The sequence below is a fragment of the Mastigoproctus giganteus genome, chromosome 9 (genome assembly GCF_048544385.1).
Source record: "Mastigoproctus giganteus isolate SK-2022 chromosome 9, ASM4854438v1, whole genome shotgun sequence".
NCBI classification, from domain to species: domain Eukaryota; kingdom Metazoa; phylum Arthropoda; class Arachnida; order Uropygi; family Thelyphonidae; genus Mastigoproctus; species Mastigoproctus giganteus.
In genome coordinates this window covers 186135688-186163657 of record NC_143583.1, presented here as the reverse complement: position 1 = coordinate 186163657, position 27970 = coordinate 186135688, and the positions used below count along the sequence as shown (strand labels likewise).

Genomic DNA, 27970 nt, shown 5'->3' with positions numbered 1-27970 from the left:
TTTTTTTTTTGTTTGGTGTTATCTTGATAAAATTATGTTTATTTACATTAAAAGATTTCTGGTTTTTAGGTTTTACGGCCAAGACCTAAGAAGCTTGGACTTGGAACTGCATATATTCATGGAATGAAACATGCAACAGGAAATTTTATTATCATTATGGATGCTGATCTTTCTCATCATGTAAGTACAGCTTTATAGGGGGTTCCAGAAAGTAAGGAACACACGGTGACTCATTGTTGTGACTCACATACACTCACACACATTGTGGTGATTCACACTGCTGACTCATTTATCAACATAGTTTAGTGACACAGTGATTGTAGCATTATTTTTCCATATGGTTATCACTGTAATTTTGACACTTTTTCTGCTAGCAAATGAATGTATGGATAACTACTGAAAAAAAATTATGGTCAGGTGACTGCAACACTGCTTATGTAATGTTTTCATCAGTTTCAGACATATTTTCTTTCTTGGAAAATATGTCTGAAAAGGCAGGATTGGAATCATATAGATCAGGGGTGGCCAACAAGTCGATTACGATCTAGCAATCGATCGCGGCTTTAATTTTGGTTGATCAAGACGAATTTTATATATATATATATAAAATAGATTAGTCAAAATCTAAATGTTATTATTATTATGCGCCCCACCGCATACGCTTATTACAAATCCATTGAGCTATGTGACTGCTCTTGTCGCCGCGCAGCCGCTACTCTTGTCTAGTGAAAATTCACGCAGTTACATTGTGGCGAGCATAGTATATGTGTCGAATTCTTATTTAGCTTACTTAATATTAATAACTGGACAGTACTTATACATTAATTTAATACATACCCTTTGATTTAAAATGAATACTACGAAAAAGAGTAAAACGTATCATTTACATCAAGGGTGGGCACTAAATACTTTTTTGTAATGATAAAAGAAAAATGTTGTTGTTTGATTTGCAATGCTGCTGTGGCTATAACCAAAAAAGGAAATTTAGAAAGGTACTTCAATGCACTCCATGGTAAATACCAATCTGATTTTCTGCCTAATAGCGACCTTAAAATTAAATTAAACAGATTATTCACACAACGAAATTTCTTCGGGACATGTAATTTACAATCTAAAGCAGCAACTGTAGCATCATTTAAAGTGAGTCATCTTTTCTTGCAAAAAAATGCAAACCGTTTTCTGATGGTCAATTCATCAAAGATGCATTTTTAGAAAAAACAGATTCTCTTTTTGAAAATTTTAAGAACAGAAATGAAATTAAAAGTGCTCTTCAAGATTTGCAATTATCTCTGAAATACTGTGATGCAACATATCGAAAAAATGAGTAAAAATGTGAGCGAATAATTGCGTGTGCATATTGCTAATTGTGTGTCCTTTTTTTACAACTAGATGAATTTACAGACGTCAGGGATACAGCTCAATTGCTTGTTTTTATTAGTATGGTTTTCGATGATTCTGCCACTAGAGAAGAACTGCTGGGTATGGTTTCGTTAAAAGAAAGAACTAGAGGTCTTGATATACAGGGTGGCTCAAAAATATTGGTAGAAACATTTAGGGGAGGTAGGTAACATCTAAAGGAATGTGAATTGCATAGGAACCCATAACTGGAAACATCACCGTAAGTCGGTACATGGCCGCTGTTCATCAGTTCGCTAGAGGGAAAATTTCTGGTTTATTCATTCAAGCAGTAGTCGCCGCACGAAGAGCATTCATCGATATACAAACTGTGAGCTGGCAGACATGCACCTAGTGTATGGATTAGCAGAGGGCCCACATGGTGTGCGCTCCCATGCGGCACAACATCGCTTCGCAATAAATGTGTGGGCAGGTATGGTTGGTGACTGCTTAGTCGGCCCATACCTGTTACCATCCCGCATGAACTCCGCTAAATATCGGATCTTTCTTGAGCAAGTTCTACCAGGGTTACTTGACGATGTTCCAACAAATGTGAGACACAACATTTGGTTTCAACAGGATGGGGCTCCTGCCCATTATGGAAGGTTCGTGACCATTTGAACAAGCGTTTTGGGCATCAATGTATTGGCCTTGGTGGACCCGTTGCCTGGCCCCCACGCTCACCCGATTTATTGAGCCTTAATTTTTTTCTGTGGGGGGGGGGCCCAAATCTATCGTGTATGAATCACCTGTGGAGACAGAAATGGATCTCGTGGTAAGACTCATCTGCGCTGCTGCTACTGTCAAAGAAACTCCAGGTGTGTTATACCGTGTCCACCAATCCATGCCGCGTCGGTGTCACACATGCATCGTGTCTCGTGGTGGAACCTTCGAGCATCTGTTGTAACATCGTGAAATGCATCCATCTCATATTCCATTGTTAATATTGTCAAATAAATGTTTGCCACTAATTACCTTGTGTCATTTCTGCTTCTTGTGCCTCTGCTACTACTTCCCCGTGACGTTTCCGGTTATGGGTTCCTATGCGATTCACATTCCTTTAGATGTTACCTACCTCCCCTAAACAATCGTACCAATACTTTTGAGACACCCTGTATTTAATGCACTCAAAAATTTTATTGACAAATTTAAATTACCACTATTTAAGCTCGTATCAATAACAACAGATGGAGCTAATGCAATGATGGGGCAGCTTAACGGATATATTGCATTGTGCCAAAAGGATGTTGAATTCCCAGATTTTTTGAGTTACCGCTGTATCATTCACCAACAAGCATTAGCAAGCAAAAGATTAAATACTAAAAGTGTTATGGACATTGCTTTCAAATTAGTGACCTTACCAGAGAATGATCTCTTCAAAGGAGACTTTTCAAAATGCAACTCGATGAAAAAGAACCAGATCTGATATTACACACAGATGTCAGGTGGCTGAGTTGGAGTAAGTTTCTACAGAGAATTCAAAATTTGCTGAATGAAATTAAAAAAAAGTTGTTGAATAAAGGGGAGATGATTATCAGTAGCTACAATATACGGAGTGGTTGTGTGATCTGGCTTTTTTTGGTAGATTTTACCAATAAATTAAGTGATCTGAATTTGGAATTACAAAGAAAAAATAAAAATGTGGGTGACATGATTAGTAGTATTTCTGCATATAAATATCAATTTTTGGCAAATGCTAAGAATTTCAAAGAAAAACAATTTGATCATTTTGCAAATATACAAGATCATTTGCAAAAATATCCTGTTTTTGATTTTAATAGTGAGAAATATGTTTATGAAATTAAGAAAGTTGTGGATGATTTTTGACACCAGATTCAGTGATTTTAAAAACAATTGAAGACATTGTTCAATATATTTCTTATGTCGTCTTAGTTCTCTCCATGTGAAAGATTTTGCACATGAAGAAAATATTACTTGAAAATGAAATTATTACATTGTGAAACGATATCTTCCTAAAAGCCAGGTCATCAGAAAAAGACTTTTGGAAATATGTTTGCTGAGAAACGTTCGCAAATGTAAAAAAATGCAGTAAACTTTTAAATTCCTGTTTTGTTTCCACGTATCTGTATGAATTGGCTTTTTCGTATTTGAAACAAATGAAGATGAAGAATTGCTCTACTCTTACGGACAGAAGATTCTTATATACTCTTACAGAAGATTCTTTATGGTTGGCCTTATCACAGTATATCCCCGATTTTGAAAGATGACACAAACTACACATAAATTAAAAATTTAATTACATATGAATTTAAAATAAGAATTCGGAATTGTATTTAATTTTAAAATTTATAAACAACATTTTGCATTATGTGTTGATTAACTTTATAACCCAGGGCGGACTTTGGCCTAGGCAGACCAGACAACTGCCTAGGGCCTGTAAAACGGTTTTATTATACATTTTTTCATTATTTTATTTTAAATAAATTTATAATGTTCCACTTGTTTTGCGCCGATCAATCAAAGCATCTTTGCACGCCGTGCTATCTGGTAAATCATCGTGTATGATGATTCACTAGATAGTGCTAGTCGCACGTTGATTAGGTAGATTTAGTTAGGCAGAGGACTCTTTTTTGCTTTCAACATGATACAAGACCTGTATTTTTATATTTAGTAATATAAGACCTTTTTTTAACTCATTCAACTGTTTCCTCCAGTACAATTTCTGAAGGTGGCAACCCTAGGTGGGGCCCCGAAATGAGAATCTTGCCTAGGGCCTGATTTTTCCTTATTCCGCCACTGTTTTAACCACATGCAATGATATTCTTGAGATGGTAGATCGCGGCACATTTTGAAGAAAAGAAGTAGATCACATCACAAATTAAGTTGGCCACCCCGATGTAGATGTGTTAAAACCTCTGATCTGGTAGATTGAAGATTTGTTGAAGGCTCCCTATTTCTTTGTGTTTTGTAATTTCAAAGGTTGTTCACAAACAAGCTTTGAAATTTTCCTACCCTTTTTCATATTTTTATTTTTTTTTAACCTTCTTTGAAATTTACAAGTGATTTTCTCATTTTCACAAAATGATTTTTATCACTTAGTTCCATCAATAATTGCCAGACATCATCTTCTTCCCCTTTATTTTATTCCATTCTTTCTGGTCAATGGATTGAACATCTACAGTCAGATTAGCATTCTACAAAGTGAAAGTAATGAATCACGAATTGTATTTTTTGAAGGATATAATATTAACCATATTTGAATAGCATCTTTCCTTTGTATGATTCTAGTCATTCCTCCTCTGATTGCTGATGATTGGATTTGTACTTGTTCCAAAGCTTGATCACAAGCAACAGAGTTAAAAGTTCCTCTGCTCATTTTCACAGATAGCATCTCTCTCCTTAAATCTTTGTGTGTGAGTATATTTTCTGGAATCTGTTTCATGTCTTGTAGATGTATAGTAGTTCCACAAAATAAGATGACATTTTTTCCCACTGAGTGAACCTGAAAATCAAAATTTTCTTATCTGTCTGTCTTGATAACATTTAGATCTCAACCATACCACAGTAATTGTTGAAATTCCCTGATTTTTGTGTATCCTAAATAAAATGTGAATTTTATGGTTCTCATTATTTCTGTTATTTACCTTTATGCAGTGAAGTGTTGTTTATATTCTTAATCATTTTATGTATTATCCATTGATTGTACGTTGATCTAAAACAAGAAAAAAGTAAAAGAACTTAGTGAACAGAGCAATGAGTACACAGATGTTATGCAGTAATTTTCAAGAACTTGTAAACTAGCACGGAAAGTCATTCACAACAAAGCAAAATGACTGCCAAGCATTTCAGACAGCATCAGTCATTTTTTTTTCTACATTTCTTGTGAAGCCAATATCTGCTTAACTTGTGGACTGATAAATTTTCACAGATACAATATGCAGTTTTGGAAATATATACTGTATTTACTTTAAAGTGCCATACTAAGGATGTAGTGTTTTAACACATTGTTTGACCATTCCTAGGTTGATATGGAATGGTGGAAGAATGACTTAGTTTCTTGAAATAAAGAGACTGTTTACTATGTTATGTGTGTCAGGCTGCGGCTTAGTTTTAGCAGATCATTCTCTTATCCTGTAGTGCTGATTACTGCCCAGACAGAAAAAGGCAAGGGCTCGCAGATATCTTTTTTATACATAAAATTTGAACAGTCCCTGCAACATGAATCAGTGGGTGTATATTCCCATTGTGAAACATCACAGTGGGAATATTCACCCACTTTGACTTTGTCAGAAAAGAACTCCCTCTTAACAATTGTGATTTCTTCATAAAGACTAATCAAAACAGTAGCTCAGGGATTCTGCAATGGTGTAAAAATGTGCATAAGCGATATCTCTTTCTCTATGTGGAAGTTTTGCAGCTGAATCCCAGCTGCAAGATTCCATCCTTTTAACCCTGGGCAGTGCTAGATCTGTGAAGTCTAATTTGAAAATAACAAGCCTCTTTAATTGTTGGATGAAGATAAAAGTCTGATTTTTTTTTTTTTTTTTTACCTTCCTAAATATAGGCATTTATTAAATATATCATTTTCTCAGAGTTATAGCACGAGAAGACCTGTTACGTTTACCACTACCACGTTTGTTACAAGTTATTTCAGAACAGAGGTGGGAATCTCATTCATTTATTATGAAATAGTTCTCGTATGTTTGTTGCCAGCTGTTTCTCTTACTTTTCATCTAGCTTTAGAAATATATTGTCTTGAAGTGATATATATTATTGTTTATGCCAAGTAACACAAAAATACATTATTTATTCTAGAGTTGTGCAAAAGTTTTTTATAACTATTCTTGTTTCAGAGTGTGTTGGATGTATTTCATCACATTTGTTTTAGTGATTTCTATTCAGATGACTGGATATTTCTGTCCATTAAGTTAGATGCTGTGTTTTGCTATCTCCTTTATTATTAATTTATCCATTTGACTAAAGATGTATTCTTTTTAGATGATCTTGTATAATAAAATTTTTTCATATAACTTCTTGCATAATCCAAGAAATTAGATATAAAAAAAAGTCACACACACACACACACACACACGCACACACACACACACACACACACACACACACACACACACACACACACACACACACACACACACACACACACACACACACACACACACGGCGCCTCCGTAGCCAGGTGAGCAGGAGCAGCAATGCATAGCACCCGCTTCTTGATTAGACCGGGGTTCGAGCCCACGACCACCAAATACGGAGGATGTGGAAAGGTCAGGGAATGACCACCGGAGCATCCCCGGAGCAATATGGCCTTAGTTGCTAATGCTCCTAAAAACCAAACAACACACAGAGAGAGAGAGAGAGAGAGAGAGATTGCTTTGCAACACTTTCCTGATACCTTGTGGGTTACCTTTTGTCCATAATATAGCCTGTACACATTTTGTCATGGACTCCACAAGGTAACCACCTTGTGGAGTACATGCACTAGGACTCCAAGGTGTCTTTGAAGAGTGTCCTAGTGCTACCTATGCATTGTACTATATGTCCAGCAGTGCCCATACATTTTCAGGTGGATGGTAGTAGAATTGAATATCCTTTTCCAGTACATTGCTCAATTGGGTTGAGATTATGTGAGTTGAGTGGCAATGGGAGGGAGAATTCATTGTCACGTTTCTGAAACCAGTTAGCAACCTGATGGACCTCAAGCCATGGTGTGTTGTCTTGTTGATAGATGCCGGTGTTGTCCGGATACAATGTCATTATGAAGAGGTGCATTTGGCCATTGATGACAGAAAGGTAGGCATTCCCATTGATTAGCGGTCATTAGAGGACCCAAGCATGCTACAGAAACACTCCCCAAACCAACACCATTGTTTCCAGCCTGCTGAACACCAACAGTGCAATCATGTGCCATGGCCTTGTTGCTTTCTCCAAATGCAGATTTGCCCATCAGCATGCTGCAGTTTGAAGTAGAATTAATAGACCAAGCCACAGATTTCCACACATTGGTAGTCCATTGTTGGTGCTGATGTGCCCATGCAAGGCACAGTTTCTTGTATCTTGAAATGAGCATGGGTACCACTGATGGCCAGCAACTGCCATAGCCTATGCAGACAGACCCAACTTACGTAAGAGTTGCATTCCACAAACCTTTATGTAACTGAATTTTATGTCAGATTTTACCTGCCCGCAGCTATTAATCATACTCTATTCCTTACGTGTTTACAGTATGTGTATACAGTAGTACATTGACATGTTTTTAAGGTTATTTCTTTTAGTTTCATTCGCAGGATGCACACACAAATTACATTTAAATATGTAATTATTAATGTAAAATAATATAATACATTATAAATAGTATGAGAAAATAGAAAAATAAAGTTTAATTTAGCCGTTCAATCTTCGTTATGAAATTATCAAGAGATGACTGAACAGTGGCTTTTTTCTTCTCTTCATAAATCTCTTGATAACAGGCTAAAGTGTTATCTATTTTTCTTTGGACCTTTAAGAACTGTGAGGCATTAGGATTCATCTCCATTCCTGCTGAAATCTCATGGAATGCGATTGTCATCTCTTTCATCACGAAATGTCTCAGTTCTTCTGGTTCCGAATACTCTTAAATCGGAATCTCTGTCCATAGCTACCAATGCCTACACAGAAGCTTTAGTAAATAGTAAGCTTTGAAGTTGGCATTTGTGCCCTGGTCCATGGGCTGGATGAGTGAAGTAGTGCTGGGTGGAAGTTAGAGTACTTTTATGTTTGAATGAAAATCGTCCAAATGTGCAGGATGACCAGGAGCATTATCAATGATAAGCAAAATCTTGAATGGAATGTCAGTTTCTTGGCAATATTTCTCAACTTCAGGTGTGAAACAGTTAATAAAGGAGTCTTCAAAAAGAACAATAAAAACCCATGCTTTTGGATTTGAACAATAATATATGGGAAGAGTTGCCTTACTTGAAGCCTTTCAAAGCGCCTGAGTTTTTTTTTTAATGATAGGCTAGCAGCTGCTTAAGCTTACAGCAACCAGAAGCATTTCCACTAAGCAAAAGAGTTAGCCTTTTTTAAGCTTTGTTCTGGCATTGTTTTTTTCCACTTTAGAGATATATATGTGCAACATGGCATTTTTTTCCCAAAACAATCCAGTCTCATCTATATTAAACACTTGTTGCAGCACGTAAGGACCCTTGTCGATTATTTGTTTCACAACTCAGGATATTTCTTTGCTACTTCGGTATTGCCACTAGCAGCTTCTCCAGACACTTTAACATTATGAAAACCAGCACGATTCTTAAATCTAGCAAACCAGCCATTATTTGCCACTAAAGATTGAGAACCATATGGATATTTTGATTTCATGTCTTCAAAAAGACTTCTTGCTTTTGTCTGAATTGCCATTAAACTTAGCGGAATGTGGTTTTGTATTTGGTCTGGTCTTCCATCACATAGTTAACAATTTTTTCATGTCATAAATAGCACCAGAATGCTTTTTTTGTTGTTATTGTTGACTTTAAAGAGGCAGATCTTTTCACATGTTCCTTTATACAGGCAGCATCCTTCACAATTGTATTTACCGTTGGTGGTGGTGTGAGACCAAGATTACGTCCTATTGCCATTAAGCTTTGTCCACCTTCATATGTCTTTATAATTTTAATCTTTAACTCAATTTTGGTGCATTTACGCATGGGTGTACTTTTTTCTACTTTTGTTCGTTTTTCCAGTCATGATTATACTCTATCACAGTACACACAAACACTAAAAATTATTTAAGTGTATGAATACAAATATACACCATGTCTGTTTTCAATAGTAAGCAAAGCAAGACTGAGGAAGGTGTGGGTAGTCTGCCTTGTGGAAGGCTGCTGTTAGTTAGTATGCAAGTAATGTAAGTGTGTTAAGTAAAATTTTTTTCAATAGCCCTTTCAGGATAATTTGTGTAAGTCTGAATTTATGTAAGTTGGGGGGGGGTCTGTCTGTACAGGCTAATATATGGCACATATTCCATGTGGATATTGGTCTGCTATTTGTACATTGTACTGGGTGGTTAGCTGGGCCATTCTGTTGCATTGCTGCTGTGTTATGAGATGAGACATAACACTCACCACATGAAGCTGTCCCATGTGTGACCTTTGACTGGTTTTACAACTGCTGTTGAGCAAGTCATGGTAGGTTTGTGATACCCTAGAATGACAGTCACAAGCTACATTAGCTGTTGTTGAGATACTGGCACCCGTGCATCTTGCCCCACAATCATTCCATGTTTGAATTTGAAAAATTGACAGTGACTTATTCTTCTTTGCAGACATCCAAAAACTGATTGCCAAAAAAGATTGTTTGTGAACTACAATCTTATATAAGCTGTTCCTGACTTTGAGCTTTCATCAGTGTCACAGATCAGTCCGTTCCTTCACGAGGGAGGTGCTGCTAATGTAAAGCCAAATCAGTGTATGTGTATAAATAGTCTTGAAGTGATATATTACTGTGTGCAAAATAATACAAAAACACATTTGAAACAGAATTTCAAATAAAGAGTAACAAAAATTTGTTTCTCGATGCCAGCATCAAGCAGTAATTATTTACACTGGAAAATGCAAAAGGTGATATTCACTCAGATAGAGTTAACAACATTCAAATTTGGTGCACCATGAAGGACACATAATTTTACATTAATTAAAAAAAAAAAAAAAAAAATTGAAAATTGAAAGTTAATGATAGTATCCAATATATAGTACCCGATCTCTTATGTGGTGCTGATGGCACCAGCTGTATGTTAGCTAAATTTGTGCTCCTATAAAGTTGATTAATAAAGAAAACTTTAGTGAGTGTTGCTCAGAAAGAAGTTATGATTTAGATAAAATAAGTGTTGGTGAGTGAGAGGCTAAGATTTGGAACCAAAGGGTGGTTTCATTTTCTGACTGTGAACGTTTTTCAAAATGGTTACCTTATACTCTTACTATCCTTGAATATAGAAAAACAGGAATTTTCAAGGTCAGTAAATTTTTAAAGAACTATGATCAGTCACTGGAACTTCTTAACAGAACAGTGGTGCTACTTGATAGCTTTTTTGTAGAGGTTTTCAGGATACCAATTTGTAGTTAAAAATATTCATTTGTTGCTGAGTTATTAATTTTTATAAATGTCAAAGTCATGGTAATTCTATTAAGTTAGCCATTTGGACTTCTCCTTCATGAGATAAAAAAAACTACAGCAGTGCCACCTGCTTGTTAATTGGTGACTAGCAAATTGCATAAAATTGTTTATTAATTTCCATCTCTACAATACATAATAGCAGAAGGGTTATTTGAATTTAGGAGGAAGGAGATAGGGAATATCGAGACATACAAGCTAAAGTTCTTGATTTAGAATATACAGGAACTGCCTGACTTACGGAAATTCGACTTTATGTAATTTTTTGCCAGCCGGTGCAAACTTAAAAAAAATCATGGAACTGTATTTTGCATCCCGTAGGAATAAATATCGTGTGAAAATATCGTAATGACACATTGTTTTTTTTTTTTTTTTTTTGTAATTCGTTCCAAGTCCTTGGAAATTGAAAATTTTGCTATATAACTAAGCTATTTATCTCTCTAAAAGGTCATATTTATAATGTAAATTGCACTACACTTTCATTGTTATCATATGATCCCATAAGAATCAATTTTGAATGCCTTTCTGATATTTTTCTAAAAAACATTTCTGGAGGTCACGACCATAAAATAACAAAGACAATTTGCACTTTCCAGTTTATTGGGCTTTTCTGTTAGTGCATCTAATTATAAATGGGTAGTAAACTCGATCTTATTGCATTTACGATAATACTGATAACAGCAATTGTGTGGTTTTTATGCTATTATGGTGAAATATGTTCCCATTCGCTGAAATCTTCAATCATAGAAAAAACAAATTTTCAGAAACTTCTCTTCATTCCTATTTCTGTATTACAATGATGAAGGGAACGCGACCAACAGAAAGTGAAAGTGCTGGCAGTGCCAGGAAACAAAACAAAATTGATTTAGAAATGAAGATGAAAATGATTAAGAAGTACGAAGCAGGACAAAATTTTCGTCGAACATTTCTTTTTTGATTCAATCAATTTAGTGAGCACAGTTGCGAGTGCTGCACAAGCATGGGGGAAATTCCGACTTACGCAGCGTTCCACAGAATGCAACCTTTACGTAAGTCAGGGAGTTCCTGTACATGTACATGGATAAAAATGTGACTTTATGAGGAAGCTTCACCATTGAATAAGAGCTACCACATTTATATGGTTGCGACAGGTTTGGCAGATTGGCAGCTTAAATTTGTTATCTTCAACAGAAAAAAAAGCCTCAAAAGTAATTAGCCTGAACGTGACACACCTGATCTTATTGTTGGTATCTGTGACGGCCACAAGCCTGATGATGTCATATATTAAACTAGCCACACTTAATATTATAGGCGCCTCCGTAGCCAGGTGGGCAGGAGCAGTAGTGCATAGCACATGCTTCTTGATTAGACCGGGGTTTGAGCCCGTGACCACCAAATACAGAGGATGCGGAAAGGTCAGGGAATGACCACCGCATATCCCCGGAGCAATATGGTCTTAGTTGCTAATGCTCCTAAAAACCAAATAACAACAAACTTAATATTATGACATTGTCAGGAAAAATTGAGCAGTGTGTGGACATATTAAAGGACAGAAAAATAAACATACGTGGATTAAGTAAATCAAAATGGAACGGAAATGGGTGTAGAAAGCTATGGGGAGGCTGCTACCTATATTGGTTTGGGGGTGATGTAGCAAGGAAGGGTGTAGCCATCATTATAGATCACAGGATTAAGGAAAGGCTATTGGAGGTGAATAATATCAACAACAGACTCATGTCAATTAAACTGCAAATAAATGATGGTGAAACATTGAAGATAGTACAATGCTATACACCACAAACCGGTTGTAAAGAAATGGAGAAGCTGGAGTTTGAGGACAAGCTTGAAGAGAACAGCACAGGCGGAGATACAGTTATCATGGGTTGCCTGAATGCAAAAGTCAGAGTGGAGAGACAAGGACTAGAATACATTATGGGTCCACATGGTTGGGGACCTAGGAATGATGATGGTGATGGGCTGTTGGATTTCTGTTTATGGAACAGCTTGGTCACAGGAAACACCTGATTCAAGAAGAGAAAGAGTCACAAAGTGACAAGATACGGTTGGGACGGTCAACAGGAAGATTAGTGGGTGTTAAGGTTATTCTGAGTGTCTCCCTGGGTAGTGATCACAGATATAATTTTCTGCATCAGGCAACTGATGGAAAAATGTTATGAACACAATATGGATGGCATTTTTGGACATAAAGAAAGTGTTTTATGCCGTCAAGAGAGAAAGTGTGGGTGGTTTTGAAAAACTTGGGGATAGAGGAACATCTTGTGGAGAGAATTGAGAATATGTACACCACACAGTGAGCAAAGTAAGAACAGTGATGGGGTTGATGGAGAGCTTCAAAATGACATCAGGTTTGAGGCAAGGAGGTATCTTGTCACCACTACTGTTCATAGCTGTTATGAATGAAGTGCCCAAATGTAGAGTGGCGGAACAACTTGGACAAGACCAGATGAAAGTCATGCTCTTTGAAGATGACCTCTATATATGGGGAAAAATAGCAAGGAACAAGTGCAATGGCAAGTTGATATGTGGGCTAGCCAATGAATTTGGATTGGTTTTCAATCAGGAGAAGAGTGAAGTAATGGTTCTAAAGAGGAGTGGTGAGTCTGATGGATACATTACAATGGTAGGGAAAGAGCTAAAAATGGTTAACATTAAGTATCTAGGAAGCACCATCACAAAAACTGAAATGATAGACAAAGAAATAAATAGAAGGATACAAGCAGGCAGGCAGGAATTTCAATAGCAGATAAGAGATCTGATCTGGAACAAGAACATACCACTGAAGTGTAAGAAGGCTATATACCAGACCTATATAGACTACATAGTAAGATGTATGCATCTGAAACTGGACTATGAGGAAAGAGGATGAAAGCAGAAGGCAGGGGGCAGAAATGAGATTTGTGAGGAGTTGAAAGAAGAGGAAAAAGGGGCAATGTTCAGAGCAGAGTTCAGGAAAGTTGTATCTAAATGATGGTGAACAGCGTGGAATCAGAATGGAAAGCATTCAGACTGCTTTCCATTCATATTTACATAGCCAGAAAGACAAGACGCAACAAAATCATGAATGGCATAATGAGGGAGAGAATTCAGGCTGAAAAACTCCAGAACAGGATTGAAAGGTCCCGTTTGAAATGGTTTGGACATGTCAAGAGGATGAACAAAAGGCGTTTGCCAAGAGGAATGTTTGATTTACAATTAAGGGACAAAAGACCAAGAATGAGGTGGCAGGACATGATAAAGACAGATGTCATTAAGAGAGGAGGAAACTGGAGTGAAATCAATGACGGAGAAAAGTATATGGACAGGGCATGGTGGCTAGGCTTGATACATTGACCTGTGAAATAGCAGAATGATGACTCCTTATCCAGAAAGCTTGGAGCAGAGGCTTTCTGTATTTTGGGAATTTCAGGATTTCAGGTCCTTGGCAATGGAAGTTATGACACATGTGAAATAATTAATAAAAATCTTATAATTATATATATTAATATTATATATATATATATTTTATAGTACTAGTAGTACTAGCAAATGATGCAAGGAAACAAGCTTATATAGCATCATCAGCCAAAAACAAAAAAAAAAAAATATATAAAAATCACCTACCTCATCTGCTTGTCTAATCTAATAAATCATCCCCTATAATCTGTCTAATCCCCTCTAATCTGTTCATACCCTCTAATATGTCTAATTCTTTCTTAAATTTATTCTACCCTTTTCACAACACTGGATGGTAATTTCTTCTAACAATCAATTACTCTTTGGCCGAAAGCAAAATTTTATCTGCTGTTCTAGCAACCCATCTGCACTGCAGGATAGATGTGCAAAATATTTACACATTTATCCTGCATCCATCCTTTTTCAGTTTATGTCCCCCTTGTATGCATTGTCTGAGAAAGAGTTAGAATAATGTCATCCTTAAGTTTACTCAATCCTTTTAAAGCCTTAAATGACTCAATCATGTCTACTCGCAAGTACCTAGTTTCCAAGTGCTGTAACCTGCAGAACCAAAGCCTTTTGTGGTAAGGTACCCCTTTGTGTTCTTGACGAATCCAATTGCTCTTCCCTGCACCCACTTCAAAGGCCCCACATCATTTTCCAAAATGAGACTTGCAGACCTGTATGCCTCAAGATGTGTCCTAACCATTGTCCTATACATTGGGACAATAACCTCCTCGTTCCTGCTGGCAAAGTACCCATACGCTACTGACAGAACCACGTGAGCCCTTCTAGAAACCCGCCCACATCTCCCAGACAATCCCCACACCAGACTGTACAATTACACCCAGGTTCCCCCCCCCCAATAAATACGGAGGAGGAGGATGCGGAAAGGTCAGGGAATGACCACCACATATCCCCGGAGCAATATGGCCTTAGTTGCTAATGCTCCTAAAAAAAAAAAAAAAAGTTCCTCACCCCCTCATTCTCCATCACCATGAGTGTTGTACCACCCATCCTAAGCCAGCACCTTACATTCACCAGTATTAAACCTCAATTGCCACCTCTCAGCAATATGCCCTGATTTTTGTCATCAAACACTCCACCAACCCCTGCATCATATGCAAACCCATACATTAAATATTATAGTCAAAATAGTAATTTTTTTAAAAAATTTAATTTCATAATTAGAGGTAATGAAGGATGGGTGAAATGGGAAGGGTTTTTTTTTTTTTTTTTGTTGGCTGATGCTGTATAAGCTTGCTTTCTTACCTTATATGCCTCTGCTAATACTAATAAAGTCTGATATACCGCCATCAACATCACCAATAAACACTTAAAACAAAAATATACTGTATTTCCGTATTTCATACATGTATAAGACGCACCCTTTTTCGAAAAATTTGGGTTATAAAAACTGGGTGCGTCTTATACAGTGGTTATAGATTTTTTTACTTTCATTTCCTGCTTTTTCGCGCTTGTTGTCTTTGCGTTCATTGTTTCGCACTTGTTACTAGTATATTAGGTTACGTTTTGCCACGTTCTGCCCAGAAATGGCTCAGAAAAGATTTTCGTACAGTGCTGAATTCAAGTTAAAAGTGAATGGAAATCGTGCTGCTGAACGTAAGTTTGGTCCTCCTCCAACTGAGAAAACAATCCGAGACTGGCTACAGGAAGAAGAAACCCTACTGAAAATGCCATGGCAGAAGAAGGCCATGAGAGGCAAGTCAGCAAAATGGCCTGATTTAGAGAGGGAATTGAAGATATGGATTGAAGAGCAAAGGGCAATTGGAATTCCTGTGTCCACAAAGATGTTTCAGCATGAGGCAAGAAGAATTGCTGATGAAAAAGAAGTTACTGATTTCAAAGGAGGACACAATTGTTGCTTCAGGTTCATGAAACGGAATGGACTAAGCATGCGTACACGCACCAGACTTGCCCAAAAGATGCCTGAAAGCTATGAGCAGAAGGTCCTTGAATTTCATCGTTTTGTCCTTCAATGTTGGAAGACATATCAGTTTGAGTTGGGACAGATTGCAAATATGGACGAAGTCCCCCTTCAATTTTATGTCCCAAGTAACAGAACTATTGATAAGAAGGGGGTGAAAACTGTAACTGTGAAGACAAGTGGACATGAAAGAGCCATTATACAGTTGTTCTAGCTTGTTGTGCCAATGGAACCAAGCTGCCTCCTATGCTGATTTTCAAACGCAAAACAATGCCAAAAGAAGACATTCCTCAAGGAGTGATTGTCCATGTTCATGACAAGGGTTGGATGGATTAGGATGGGATGAAGATCTGGTTTGAGAAAGTTTGGAGCAGGAGACTAGGTGGGCTCTTATGCAAACCTGCCATATTGGTGCTTGATCAGTTCAGGGCACACATAACAAAAAACACAAAAAAGATTGCTGCAGAGCAAAAAACAAAACTTGCCGTCATACCTGGAGGCTTGACATCCCAGCTCCAACCACTTTATGTCAGCATTAACAAACCCTTCAAAGCTGTTCCATTAGATGAATGGAACCAATGAATGAAGTCTTCTGGGACAATTTGACACCAGCAGGAAGAGTGAAGAAACCAACTATAGGAGAAGTTTGTACCTGGGTGAAAAGATCCTGGGATAAGATTGAGATCGTTGTCAAGTCATTTAAGAAATGTGGCATTTCAAATGCCATAGATGGAACTGAGGATGAGGCAATATATGAAGACAGTGATTCATCATCAGACACAGATGAGGACAAGCTAATGGATGGGAGTTTTGACAGTGATGAGGAGTTGTATGAATTTTATGATGAATAAAACTTGAATTCAATAACTTTATGTAATACATTTTTTTTCAAATTTCAGGCCCCAAAATTAAGGTGCATCTTATATATGGGGAAATACGGTATATTATAATATATAATATGAATATATATTATATTATAGGATTTATTTTATGTAAAAAGTGTTAGTAAATACAAATTTTTATACCACAATAATCAAATCAGCCAACTAAACAGCAGAAATGAAAATAGTTTATTTACAAAATAAAAAAAAGTACATATAAAATTCTAAAAGTAAGTGTTAAAAAGTATATAATAAAAGATATTAGAACCTAATTAAGAAAAGTATAATTAAAACATACTAGAACCTCAATATGGGAGGGAGTGGGGTTCAAAATTTTGCCCTCTCAAATAGCAGTACTTTTAACAGCGAACGTGAAGTGTTTCAATATGTATTAGTACATGCAGCGCAACTGTGATATAATGCAGATGTTCGGATATCATCTTTTTTATGCTTACATAGCCCAAAATAAAATTTGCCTAGTTTTTTTGAAATTTAATGTGAATGTGTGATGACCTCTAACCTAAACAAGTATTTTTATTGTGAGGAGTTTTGTTTTGGCGTGTGTGGGTTAATTTTCATATTTTAAGTCCCTCTCCCCCCCCCCCCCCCACAGCAGGATTACTAAGTGGGAATGATGAGCACATATTGTTTTATTGTTGGAAAACATACTGTCCACATTAGTGGAAAGAATACATTTGTATTTATTTCTTATTTTCACCCCAGATAGTAAAGGATAATTTTTTCCCCCATGAAACAAAGATAAATTTTATTATCTGTATTCATGGCATGGATCAGCATTTGCTATGCTTGCCGTCCTCACAACACGCAGTAGCCTGTCAACTGCCTACACCAGAGGGGATCTCTGGTGTAGGCAGTTGACAGGCTACTGCGTGTTGTGAGGATCACTGTAAAACATTTTAGTTGCCTTAAGTTTCATTAAGTTCATTACCACTGCAGGGTTAAACAAGATGTCTGGAGCTCCACATTGGATTTGGTTAGACCCAATTCCTTCACTAAGTCATTCCATTATAACTGATTATGGAAATGGTGGCACTTGACTTGATCAGGCTGCTTCTCAGGTGTAATCCTATTTATCCTGTTTAATAAGCCCCCACATCTAGTGCAGTGGTTATAATCACTGTTCACCCACACTGGGTGACAAAGGCGCTTGAGCTTGAATCCTGTCAACAATGTGAGAAGTTTTTATGGATCGTTTTTCATAATGTGATTGAATTTTTGTCCAGCAAATTGATCAAAGAATACCTGCAATTGTTTCACCTGTTTTGGACTCATAATATTTGCATTTTCAGCAGAACAAGTGGATGCTTGGGACTATATGAAAGGAGAATTGCCTGTTAGCCTAAAAAGAAAGCTCTTAAATACATGCATAAATCCTGTACTCATGGAGCACAAATCATAAACCCTTACCATGATGCAAGAAAGAAAATTACAAGTAGGACAAAGAGCAATGGAAAGAAGTATATTGTGTCTGTCATGTAAAGACAGAGTTAAGAATGAGGAATGACGTAAAAGAACTGGTATAAAGGGCGTTATAATGGAAACAAAACATCTAAAGTGGAAATGGGCAGGTCATGTTATGAGAAAATAAGATAATAGATGGAGTAAAGCTGCAACTGAATGACTACCACTGGAAGGACATAGAGACAGAGATTGACAAAAGAAGAAATGGTACAATGAGTTGGAGTTTGCAGGAGGAAACTGGCCAACCACGGCGTGAGACAGAAAAATATGGAAGATTTTGGGAGAAGCTGTTGCCCAACAGTGGCACAGCAATGGCTAAGAAGTGCAGATATAATTCACCTTCATTTAGTATCCATATCAAACTGGAAAAAAAATGGCATGGATTTATATAATAATATATATAAACTTTGCAAAAGTATAAAACCTTCAACTGCTGTCAAAATATTGACACTAGTGAAAAACTAATGACTGTTGGATTCAGCACAAAATACATTTAAGAAACTATCAAATATAAAAAAACTTCTTTGCTGCATAGTTTAATGTTAATTAACTTAAATTAATTTAATTTAAATTTATTAAATTAAATTAACATTATAAATTTACTAAATTAACTTTATAAAAAGTCTCTTATTCTGTTTGGTTTAATGCAAGGAGTGTAAAAATAATTAAAAATTATGAACACTTACTCATCTCTCGGTGGATTGTTATTCCACTAAAAACCAATTGAGATACTACGAGGGGTATTCAAAAAATAAGTTATGCCTGCCGCCATCTCTTGGCATAATTGCACAACAAATGTGACATCTGTGTAGAATGGAGTTCATATCTTGCACCCTCTGATAGGCGAGTTTTGTCGACATAGTTGTAACAGTTGTATAGGAGCAAGCGTTCATAATGGCACATCAGCTAGAATGTTACTCCAAGTTCGAGATACATGGAACAGTACGATTTTTGCTGGCGAAACGTCTGAATTGTTCCGAGATTCATCGTCAAATAACGGCAGTGTATGGGGAAAATGCAGTGTCGTGTTCAGCCATAGTGAAGTGGTGCCAGCAGTTTGAAAGTGGTCGCACAGAATTGACGGATGCTGATCGAAAAGGAAGGCCATCAACGTCGACCACTGCAGACAACGTGATGCAGGTTGATGAAATGATTCGCAATAATTGAAGACTGGCAGTCGCAGAAATGGCAAAGGAGTTGGATATTTCGATAGGCAGTGTTCATTCCATTGTCCGTGAACATCTTGTGACTATTGCAGATTGTGTGCACGATAGGTTGAGTGACAGACAAACACCAAGGTCAACGTTTTTTGTCTTCTCTATCCTTCCTTCAGTGCTATTCTGTGGAAGGCCATGACTTCTTATGCCGCATCATCACTGGCAATGAAACATAGATGCACCATTTCATCCCAGAAATGAAGAGAGTATCTATGGAATGGAGAAACACAACGTCACCTATGTGGAAGAAATTCAAAGTTGCACCATCAGCAGGAAAGGTCATGGCCACTGTGTTTTTCGACTGTGAAGGAGTTGTTTACACGGAGTATATGGCAAAAGGCACAACAATTAATGCTGTTTCATACTGCCAAACATTATGGTTTTTGCAAACAGCCATGAAAAACAAGAGACCTGGAAAGTTAAGAAGGTGTTGTTCTCATTCAGGACAACGCCATGCCACAGTGTATGCACAACACGACACTTGCTCCAAATTTTTGGATGGGAGGTATGGCAACATCCGCCGTGCAGTCCTGATCTTTCACCGTGTGATTATCACATCTTCATCAAGCTGCAAGAACATCTAGGGGGACAACGATTTGCAAATGATGAGCAGGTGCGAACAGCAGTTTGATGGTGGCTGAATGACCAAGGAGTGGATTTCTGTCATCAGGAATTGAATGTTTAGTCACACGTTCCAAGAAGTGTTTACATCAACTCGGTGACTATGTGGAAAAGTAGTGCAAGGTATGTGCTTTCTATTGCATAATGTTACGTACCTCAATAAATGTCTCTTGGGCTACAATGGTCAAGTGTAACTTATTTTTTGAATTACCCTCGTATATGAATTAAGTGGGGGTTCAGACAGAGCTTTTGGATTCCTGTCTTCTTGCTAACTGTAGCTAAAAAAATGGAGAGATTTATTTAAACGACTTAAGGAATATTGGGAAATTGAGCAGATATTGTCATCATGGGATATCTAGTTCCTGGACAACGCGACATTCACCCCTCTCGCTAGTGAACGAACCCACATCTTGGCAGGTATATAGGTACACTGTATCACTGCATTCATGTAGACATAATTCGATATCTTTATGGATAAATGTTGTGAGTTAACCGAGAGGGATGATAGTGGATGCTCGATGCATGGGTTACTCTATCATGGAGGTGGTACAGAAATTGCACTATTCCCATTCGACAGTATCAAGAGTGTATTGGGAATATGTCATTTCTGGAATAACATCTTGTTATGGACAGCACTGTGGGCAGAGAAAGGTGGTGGATGAATGTGGCTGTCGACGTCTGTCTTGCATTGTTTCAGCAAACCGGAGAGCGGCAGTGGCTCAAATCACCACCGACTTCAACGAGGGAAGTGCCAGAAACGTCTCCACCATTGCTAACACAAAGACACAGGACTCTATGCTTCAAGGTGAAAGAACATCATAACTGGATTGGAGATGGGTTGCCTGGTCCAATGAGTCCCATTTCTAGTTATTTTGAGCAGACGGAAGGGTGCGTATCTGGCATGGTGCATAGCTTCGTGCGAAATAGCACGAAGCTATGCACCTGTCATGTCAACAAGGAACTGTTCAGGTGGGTGGACAGTCATTAGTGGTCTGTGGTGTGTTCAACTGGCACACATTGGGACCTCTGGTACATCTATACATATCTCTGAATGGTCCAGGTTGTGTCCTTTCTTGCAGACTGTCTGCATTGCTTCATGGTCATCGTACACCCACAGGGCAATGGACTCTTCCAGCAGGACAATATTCTTCCCCACAGAGCCGTGATGATTAGAACATGGTTTGAAGAGCATTCCGCAGATTTTACCACCAAGGAATGGCCTCCATGTTCAATGGACATGAACCCTGTGAAGCATCTTTGGGATGCTGTGGAAAGGTCCATTTGAGCTTTGGATCCTCCACCCAGGAATGTGATGGAATTATGGACAGCGGTGCAGCAAGCAAGCATGGGTGGAAATTTGTGAACTAGTGGACTCAATGCCTTGCCATGTGACTGCCCTTATCCAAGCGAAAGGTGGACCTACCTGTTACTAAGTAGGTATCCCATTATTTCTGTCCACTCAGTGTACAATACACACAACATAAATTGTCATAAGATAATGCAGTGGTATGATGCAGGGAAACATGCCTATGCCATATACTGAGAATTTTAGTTGCCTCCTGTGTCATCCAGCACCTTTGGTGGTGGTAGTGGTTTGTGTGTGTGTCTTCACAGCATTCCAGATTACAGTTCATGTTTTTGGAGATAACCAAAGCCTATCAAGTGTAAAGCCTGTAAAGCCTCAGTAGTTTCAGTGTTGTCATCAAGATTAATGCTGTCCATGCCAGTAATACCGAGAGGATCAAAATTTGAGGTACAAATGGTACATTTAAGACATTAAGGGAGACGTGGGGGATGCCATATTTAAAACAATTTAATGCACAGTTAAGGTATTTTAATGAAATGTAAGATGTATAAATATTTTTAAAATATAACTAGGCATAAAATATGCTTTTGTTGAAGTATATCAGAAATAGCTGAATGGTTTAATATTAGTATGGAAAGTTGAAGTGTAACAGTGGTATTTATATATTGGTATCAAATTTTATCCCTTGCAAAATGTATATGTTAAAGTTGGCTGTTAGTATTTGGTTTTATTTGGATGATTATTTCTCATATGCTCGCTGTATGATTACCTAAAAATGGGTGAGGACATCAAACTGTAGGCTGATTGCTTAACCTCCTCCTCCTTGTATATGCACTGAATTTGTGAAACTTTATTCTCAAACACTGTATAAATACACATTTGAGGGATACCTTTATTTAATTTTTATTTCAAAATAGACTAGCTTTCTTTGGTACATTTTTCTGTGCATTAAACTTAATGTTCTGCTTTTTTTTTTTTTTTCAGCCAAAGTTCATCTCTGAGTTTATTAAGTAAGTTTTTGCTTTATTACTTAACCTGATCATATTATATATATATAATAAATTATTATTTTAGCTATTCTTTTTGGATAATATGAATATATATAGTATATTCATATTATTCAAAAATAAAATATATATATACATATATACAGTAAACCCTTACTAATCTAGAGTAATTGGGGAGAGAGATCATCCGGATTGCACGAGAATCGGGATTAGTGAAGCCAAAGATAGCTCTAAATGGCAAAAAAAAAAAAACTTATAACATAAATAAATGGAAAATTTAATTATATAGGTAGTGCTGATGAAATTAAATAAAACAAAATCACTGTAGAGCCTTTATTTAAAAACTATAAAAAGACAATAGTTTTTATGTTGTTAATTGTCTTTTGTCTTTTTATACATTTATCAGACCAACACACAACACCAACGCAACTTGGTCGTTGCTGTGAATACCACTTAAATACATTTTCTTCCAGCAACACTTCTGTTGGCTTTTTTAATGTCTCTCTAATACACTTCCTTTATCACTCCCCATGTTGAATTTTAAAGGAAATGTCTTTATAGATTCTTTTTGTTTTTTAATATCTGACATAGCTTTGTTGACCAATACTAAATTCTTCAGCAATTTTTTTTTCCAGGAACACCATTTTAAAGTTAATGATAGTTAAAGTGTTTTCTTTTTATTTCACTTTTTAATTCTTTAGAACCCATAATTATATAAAATATGTTAACTTATGTACATATATATGTATAAAGAAGTGTGCAAATGAAGCGGTATAAGCAATAGCATTTGTCTGACTCAGAGTCAACAATGATATTGGACAACATGCAAGACACTGTAATGTATGTTCCATCTCTCTGTCTCTGCACAGTCAATGAGAGTTACTCATCTGCCTTCCTAAATCCCATGTGTCTTTCAAAGTACTCAACTGTGAACAGAATTTTATATTTTTATCCAGATTATCCAACATCTGGATTAACTGTAACTGGATTAGCAAGAGTTTACTGTATATAATATTCATATTATTTGGATAATATGAATTGAAACCATATTTTATAAAATCACTGATTTCTGATTAAAAGTTAACTGTGTAATTGTTTGCCTTAAAATGATACAAAAAAAAGTTTTCACAAACTCTCATATTTCATGACAGTTTGGCTTGATGAAAATCCTTTCCTTATACAAACTTTAAGTGGCACTGCACTTTAAAGTGCCAAGCTTCCTTGGAACTTCTCTGTAGCATTTGAATATTTCATACGTATGTTAACTAATTTTCATTTTGTTTTGTAATTTTGTGTTTTTCTCCTGCATAAGTAATCCTCACATGTAATCCATTCCATTATTAATTATCCAGCATTTGCAAAAAATCACCACTGCCATTACCCGAGAACAAAATTCTAGAGAATAAAAGGGTGGAAGTCAGACAGTGACTTCCATCTGAGTAAACAAAATTCCTGTGGAATTTTGTTTACTCAGATGGAAGGTGTATCATCTAGGTAAACAAAAGATGTGGAAAGTGTATCATCTAGGTAAACAAAAGATGTGGAAAGTGTATCATCTAGGTAAACAAAATTCCTGTGGAATTTTGTTTACCTAGATGATACACTTTCCACAAGTGCTGTGTATATAAAATGAATGTAGCTTACTGTTGGGATAAGAGCCATTATCATAAATAAGTATAGTCATGCCATCATAAGAATGAACTCAGGGTCAGCACTAGATGCAGTTTATTTTACAAGGGGTGATGGGTGGTTAAGTTATGTTTGACTTTTACATTTATTTTAATTTTAAACAAAGTAATCATATAAATATATGATGAATAGAGTATGGAAGTGATTCTGATCTCATTTCAAGCTTGGTCTTTAATTTAATAACTGTATTCACCATCTTTTTAAAAAACCCTTAGTTCATTAATTTCTCCACTTATTAAATAGATTATGTATTGTTGTGATGCCATAAGCAGCATAGTGTAAGCACATTGAGGTTACTTCTTGTTGTCTCACTTTCATTGTAAATACATGATTGATATCCCAACTGTTACGTAAGGTAATGGACTCTTTTAGTCTCTAAAACCAGTTTTGAAGGGTAATGGGTCATTCTAACCCATGGAGAATCATTTGAACTCTCCAGCATGCCTTTTTTTTTTGTCCTTCCTCTGCATTCTAGGAATCCAAATCCTAAGTTCGACCAGATCCCATTAATATGCACCATAACCTTGCATTATATAAATTTTTAGTGTTTAAAAAAAATCAGTTTTTGTATCAGTTATTAAGATTGCTGGATGCAGCATGCTTTTTGTTTGTAGTATCAGCTGTAGTGTTTATCAACTTGTATATGATTGGAGTATCAGATTGCATTAAATGTATTGTCTGTTAGTGAAACCTCCATTGCAAGTCTGTCACTACAGGTCCGTTTCATTTGTTTCAAACCTGCTGAAGGTACTAGAGAACTCTCTACTACCTATTCTGACAAAGCAGCTTCTACCAGATGGCCTCCACAAATCCACTGTGTGGTATTAAATCATTCTACTTTGACTGGCCCCCTCCCAGTTACAACTACAATGCATTCAGCTTAGTGCAGTCCAAGATAATGCTGAAATTGCCATCATCTACCTTGACCTCAAATACACTTTTGATTCTCTTGACATATCAGCACTCTGTCAGAGGCATTTCCAAATTTCTGTGAATATGTTCTCATTCTCACCAAATATACTATTCATATGGATGCTCCTTTTAAATTTCAGAAAACAGACCACCTGCCATGTAAGAACAGGTGTCCCCAAGGTGAAGTGTTGTCATACCTGTTATTTACTGCTTTCCATGTTCCTTTGGTTCATGGGAGGCATGGTATAGTTTGCTATGCAGATGATGTCAAACTGATTACATATAGTAGCTCCGAAGATAACACACATCATATCACAGCCATTCTTTCTCTGGACTCTTACATTGAAGGCTAGTGGGATATTAATGTATTGCATATCTGATGTACTTTGTATTCTGTGAATTATACGGATCTTGACAGACTCATTGTCTAAGTTATTGAATTTTCCTAGGCAACTGAGAATGGATATTGTACTAAATAGCCCATGATATTCATGTCAGTTTCCATTATTGTTTTAATTTTTCTACATCAGTAGTAGCATGTACAAATTTTTTGCAATATGAAATATACTAACTCTAATAACACCAGATTAGGGGGGAAGGTGACAGGATCTTGTATATCTTGATGCGTCAAGCACTTCAAAACATCAGCTTCCTGGCCATATGCCAGGAAGCTGATGCCTTGAAGAGATCCTGGTCACAGAGGGAGCTTTTCTTACCTATATGTACTTCACTGTATGCATATCTATGACAATAAAAATGTATTACTTTCATTTAATCTTAAACTGACCTGTATTGCTTGGTCACTTTATTAGTACTATGAGCTAATAGCACGTTGGACTGCTTTTGGTCCAGATCAATCTCCAACACAGCATGCCATGGAATCAACAAAGGTGTTGAAAAGAGACACTAGGAATATTGGACCTTTCTTATAACAAAACTATCTTCTATTTCTAAAGTGATGTAGACAGGATTTTGCTGAATGAACATGCCATTCCAATTCATCCTGAAGGCTCTCAACAGGATTGAGATGTGGAGACTGGACTGGAGAGAGCAGATGTTTGAGCTCTTTCTCATGTTCTAAAAGCCACTCTTTCACACATTTGGTACACTTGACATTTGTATTGTCATTTTGACAATGCAAACATCAAGGGGTAAGCATGCAACATAGTTGGTGTTTCTGATTTGCAACAATATTCAGATGTGCTCTAGTATTTACAGAGGGCCTTCATTTGGGATTAGAGGACCAAGTATCTGCTGCAAAAACATATCCCCACCCATTTTTACACATCTTCCAGCAGCCTATACTATCAGTACTTAACAGAGTTGTTTCAGTGCCTCTTTGTGATTTTTGTGTGTGTGATGGCATTGCTCTGTGTTACCGGGTAGTACTAGGTGGTAGATGATCCTCATCGATCAGTGCAATACCAGTTTACTCATTGGAAGCTTAAAGTGGCAAAACTCATGCTTATGATTAAAGAGGCCTGTGCGCTCTGGATTGATGAATGGCAAACATTGGCAACATTCACATACGTCACAGCCACAGGCTTCAACATCAAACAATTAAATATTGCATCACGCAGTTTCATATACATAACTGGCACCACACGCCCTCATGTTCCACACTCTTAACTGTCAGTTTGACTGATGAAGGTTACCATAATAACCGAAAGCTTTTGTATGTATTTAATATATGTGTGTTTTACAATTAGTATTAAACTTGTCATTATTTATTCTGTCTTCTGTTTCGCTCTGTGTCACACAATAATCCACAATAATAACTCATGCTTTTTGTTTGTAGTGAAATCATTTTTTTTTTGTTAATAGTGAAATAATTTTCCTTAGTGATTTTAATATTCATAACTCTTAGTCTCCAAAGCAAAGCTCTAGCAATTCTCATCTCTTCCATAATGTAGTATGATTGATGTCTTTTGAGATTGTGATGGGCATCATGGCAAGATCCAATCTTCCATTGAAGATTGGATCCCCATACATTTTGAAGGTACAGCTCTAAAACAGTATTTGCAGGCTGGTCACAAGGTAGTCCACCAGACCAAACCCATTGGTAACTCTCTAGGAGGTATCTGAATCAACTGGCATATAAATTTCCCAGAAGTTACCCAGAGGCGCCTGCATAGCCAGGTGGGAAGGAGCAGCAGTGCATAGCACACACTTCTTGATTAGACCGAGGTTTGAGCCTGTCACCACCAAATATGGAGGATGCGGAAAGGTCAGGGAATGACCACCGCATTTCTCGGAGCAATATGGCCTTAGTTGCTAATGCTCCTAAAATCGAACAAAACAAACAAACAAGTTACCCAGGGAGTATCTGAATCAACTGGCAATTTAAACATCCCAGAAATATTCTTGTTCATTTCACAAATATACGTGGACCCATTTCCAATCCCAATGATGTCCATTTCCACTTACTGTCTGCCAAGCCTCACTTACTTTTTCTGATAGAATCCCAATTATTAGCTGCTTCAACCACTGCTTATCTCAGTTTATTATTTGCTGTACCAGTCCTTTCACTTCAAAAGTGGTATTTGTGCATATGTCTGCTCTGATATTCCCTGTCAGAGACAGTAATTTGGAATTTCCTCTTTTCGAACTTTTCTGGCTTAAAATCTTTCTATCCATTCTGTCAAATTCATCTGTTGCTTGCATTGTTCTCCCATTTCCACTAATCACTTGGAACTCCTTTCTTTAAAACTTGACTTTCTTTGTCCAACTTTCTTAATAGTGAAATAATTTTACTTAGTTATTTTAATGTTCATAACTCCAGCTGTCTTTAGTTTTCTAGTTGCATGGATCCAGTTGGTTGAGATACTGAGGCTTTTGCAATTATTAATGATCTCACACAGATTGTTCATTTTCCTATCAGAATACCAGACGATCCTAACCACATGCCCTACACTCTTGAATATTTTTCTCACAAATGACCCTTCAAAGTACGTGGT

The 27970-nt window shown here is 36.9% G+C and overlaps 1 protein-coding gene across 2 annotated transcripts in view; it reads left to right on the top strand.

Annotated features, from left to right (window-relative positions):
* Positions 1-27970, top strand: part of Dpm1 (Dolichyl-phosphate mannosyltransferase subunit 1) — a 110751-nt gene that overhangs the window by 22008 nt on the left and 60773 nt on the right. For both annotated transcript variants that reach the window (XM_090381909.1, XM_090381910.1), the window contains exons 3-4: positions 70-180; positions 22390-22415. In XM_090381909.1, the coding sequence (XP_090238035.1) occupies positions 70-180; positions 22390-22415 (137 nt within the window). The remainder of the gene's footprint in view (positions 1-69; positions 181-22389; positions 22416-27970) is intronic.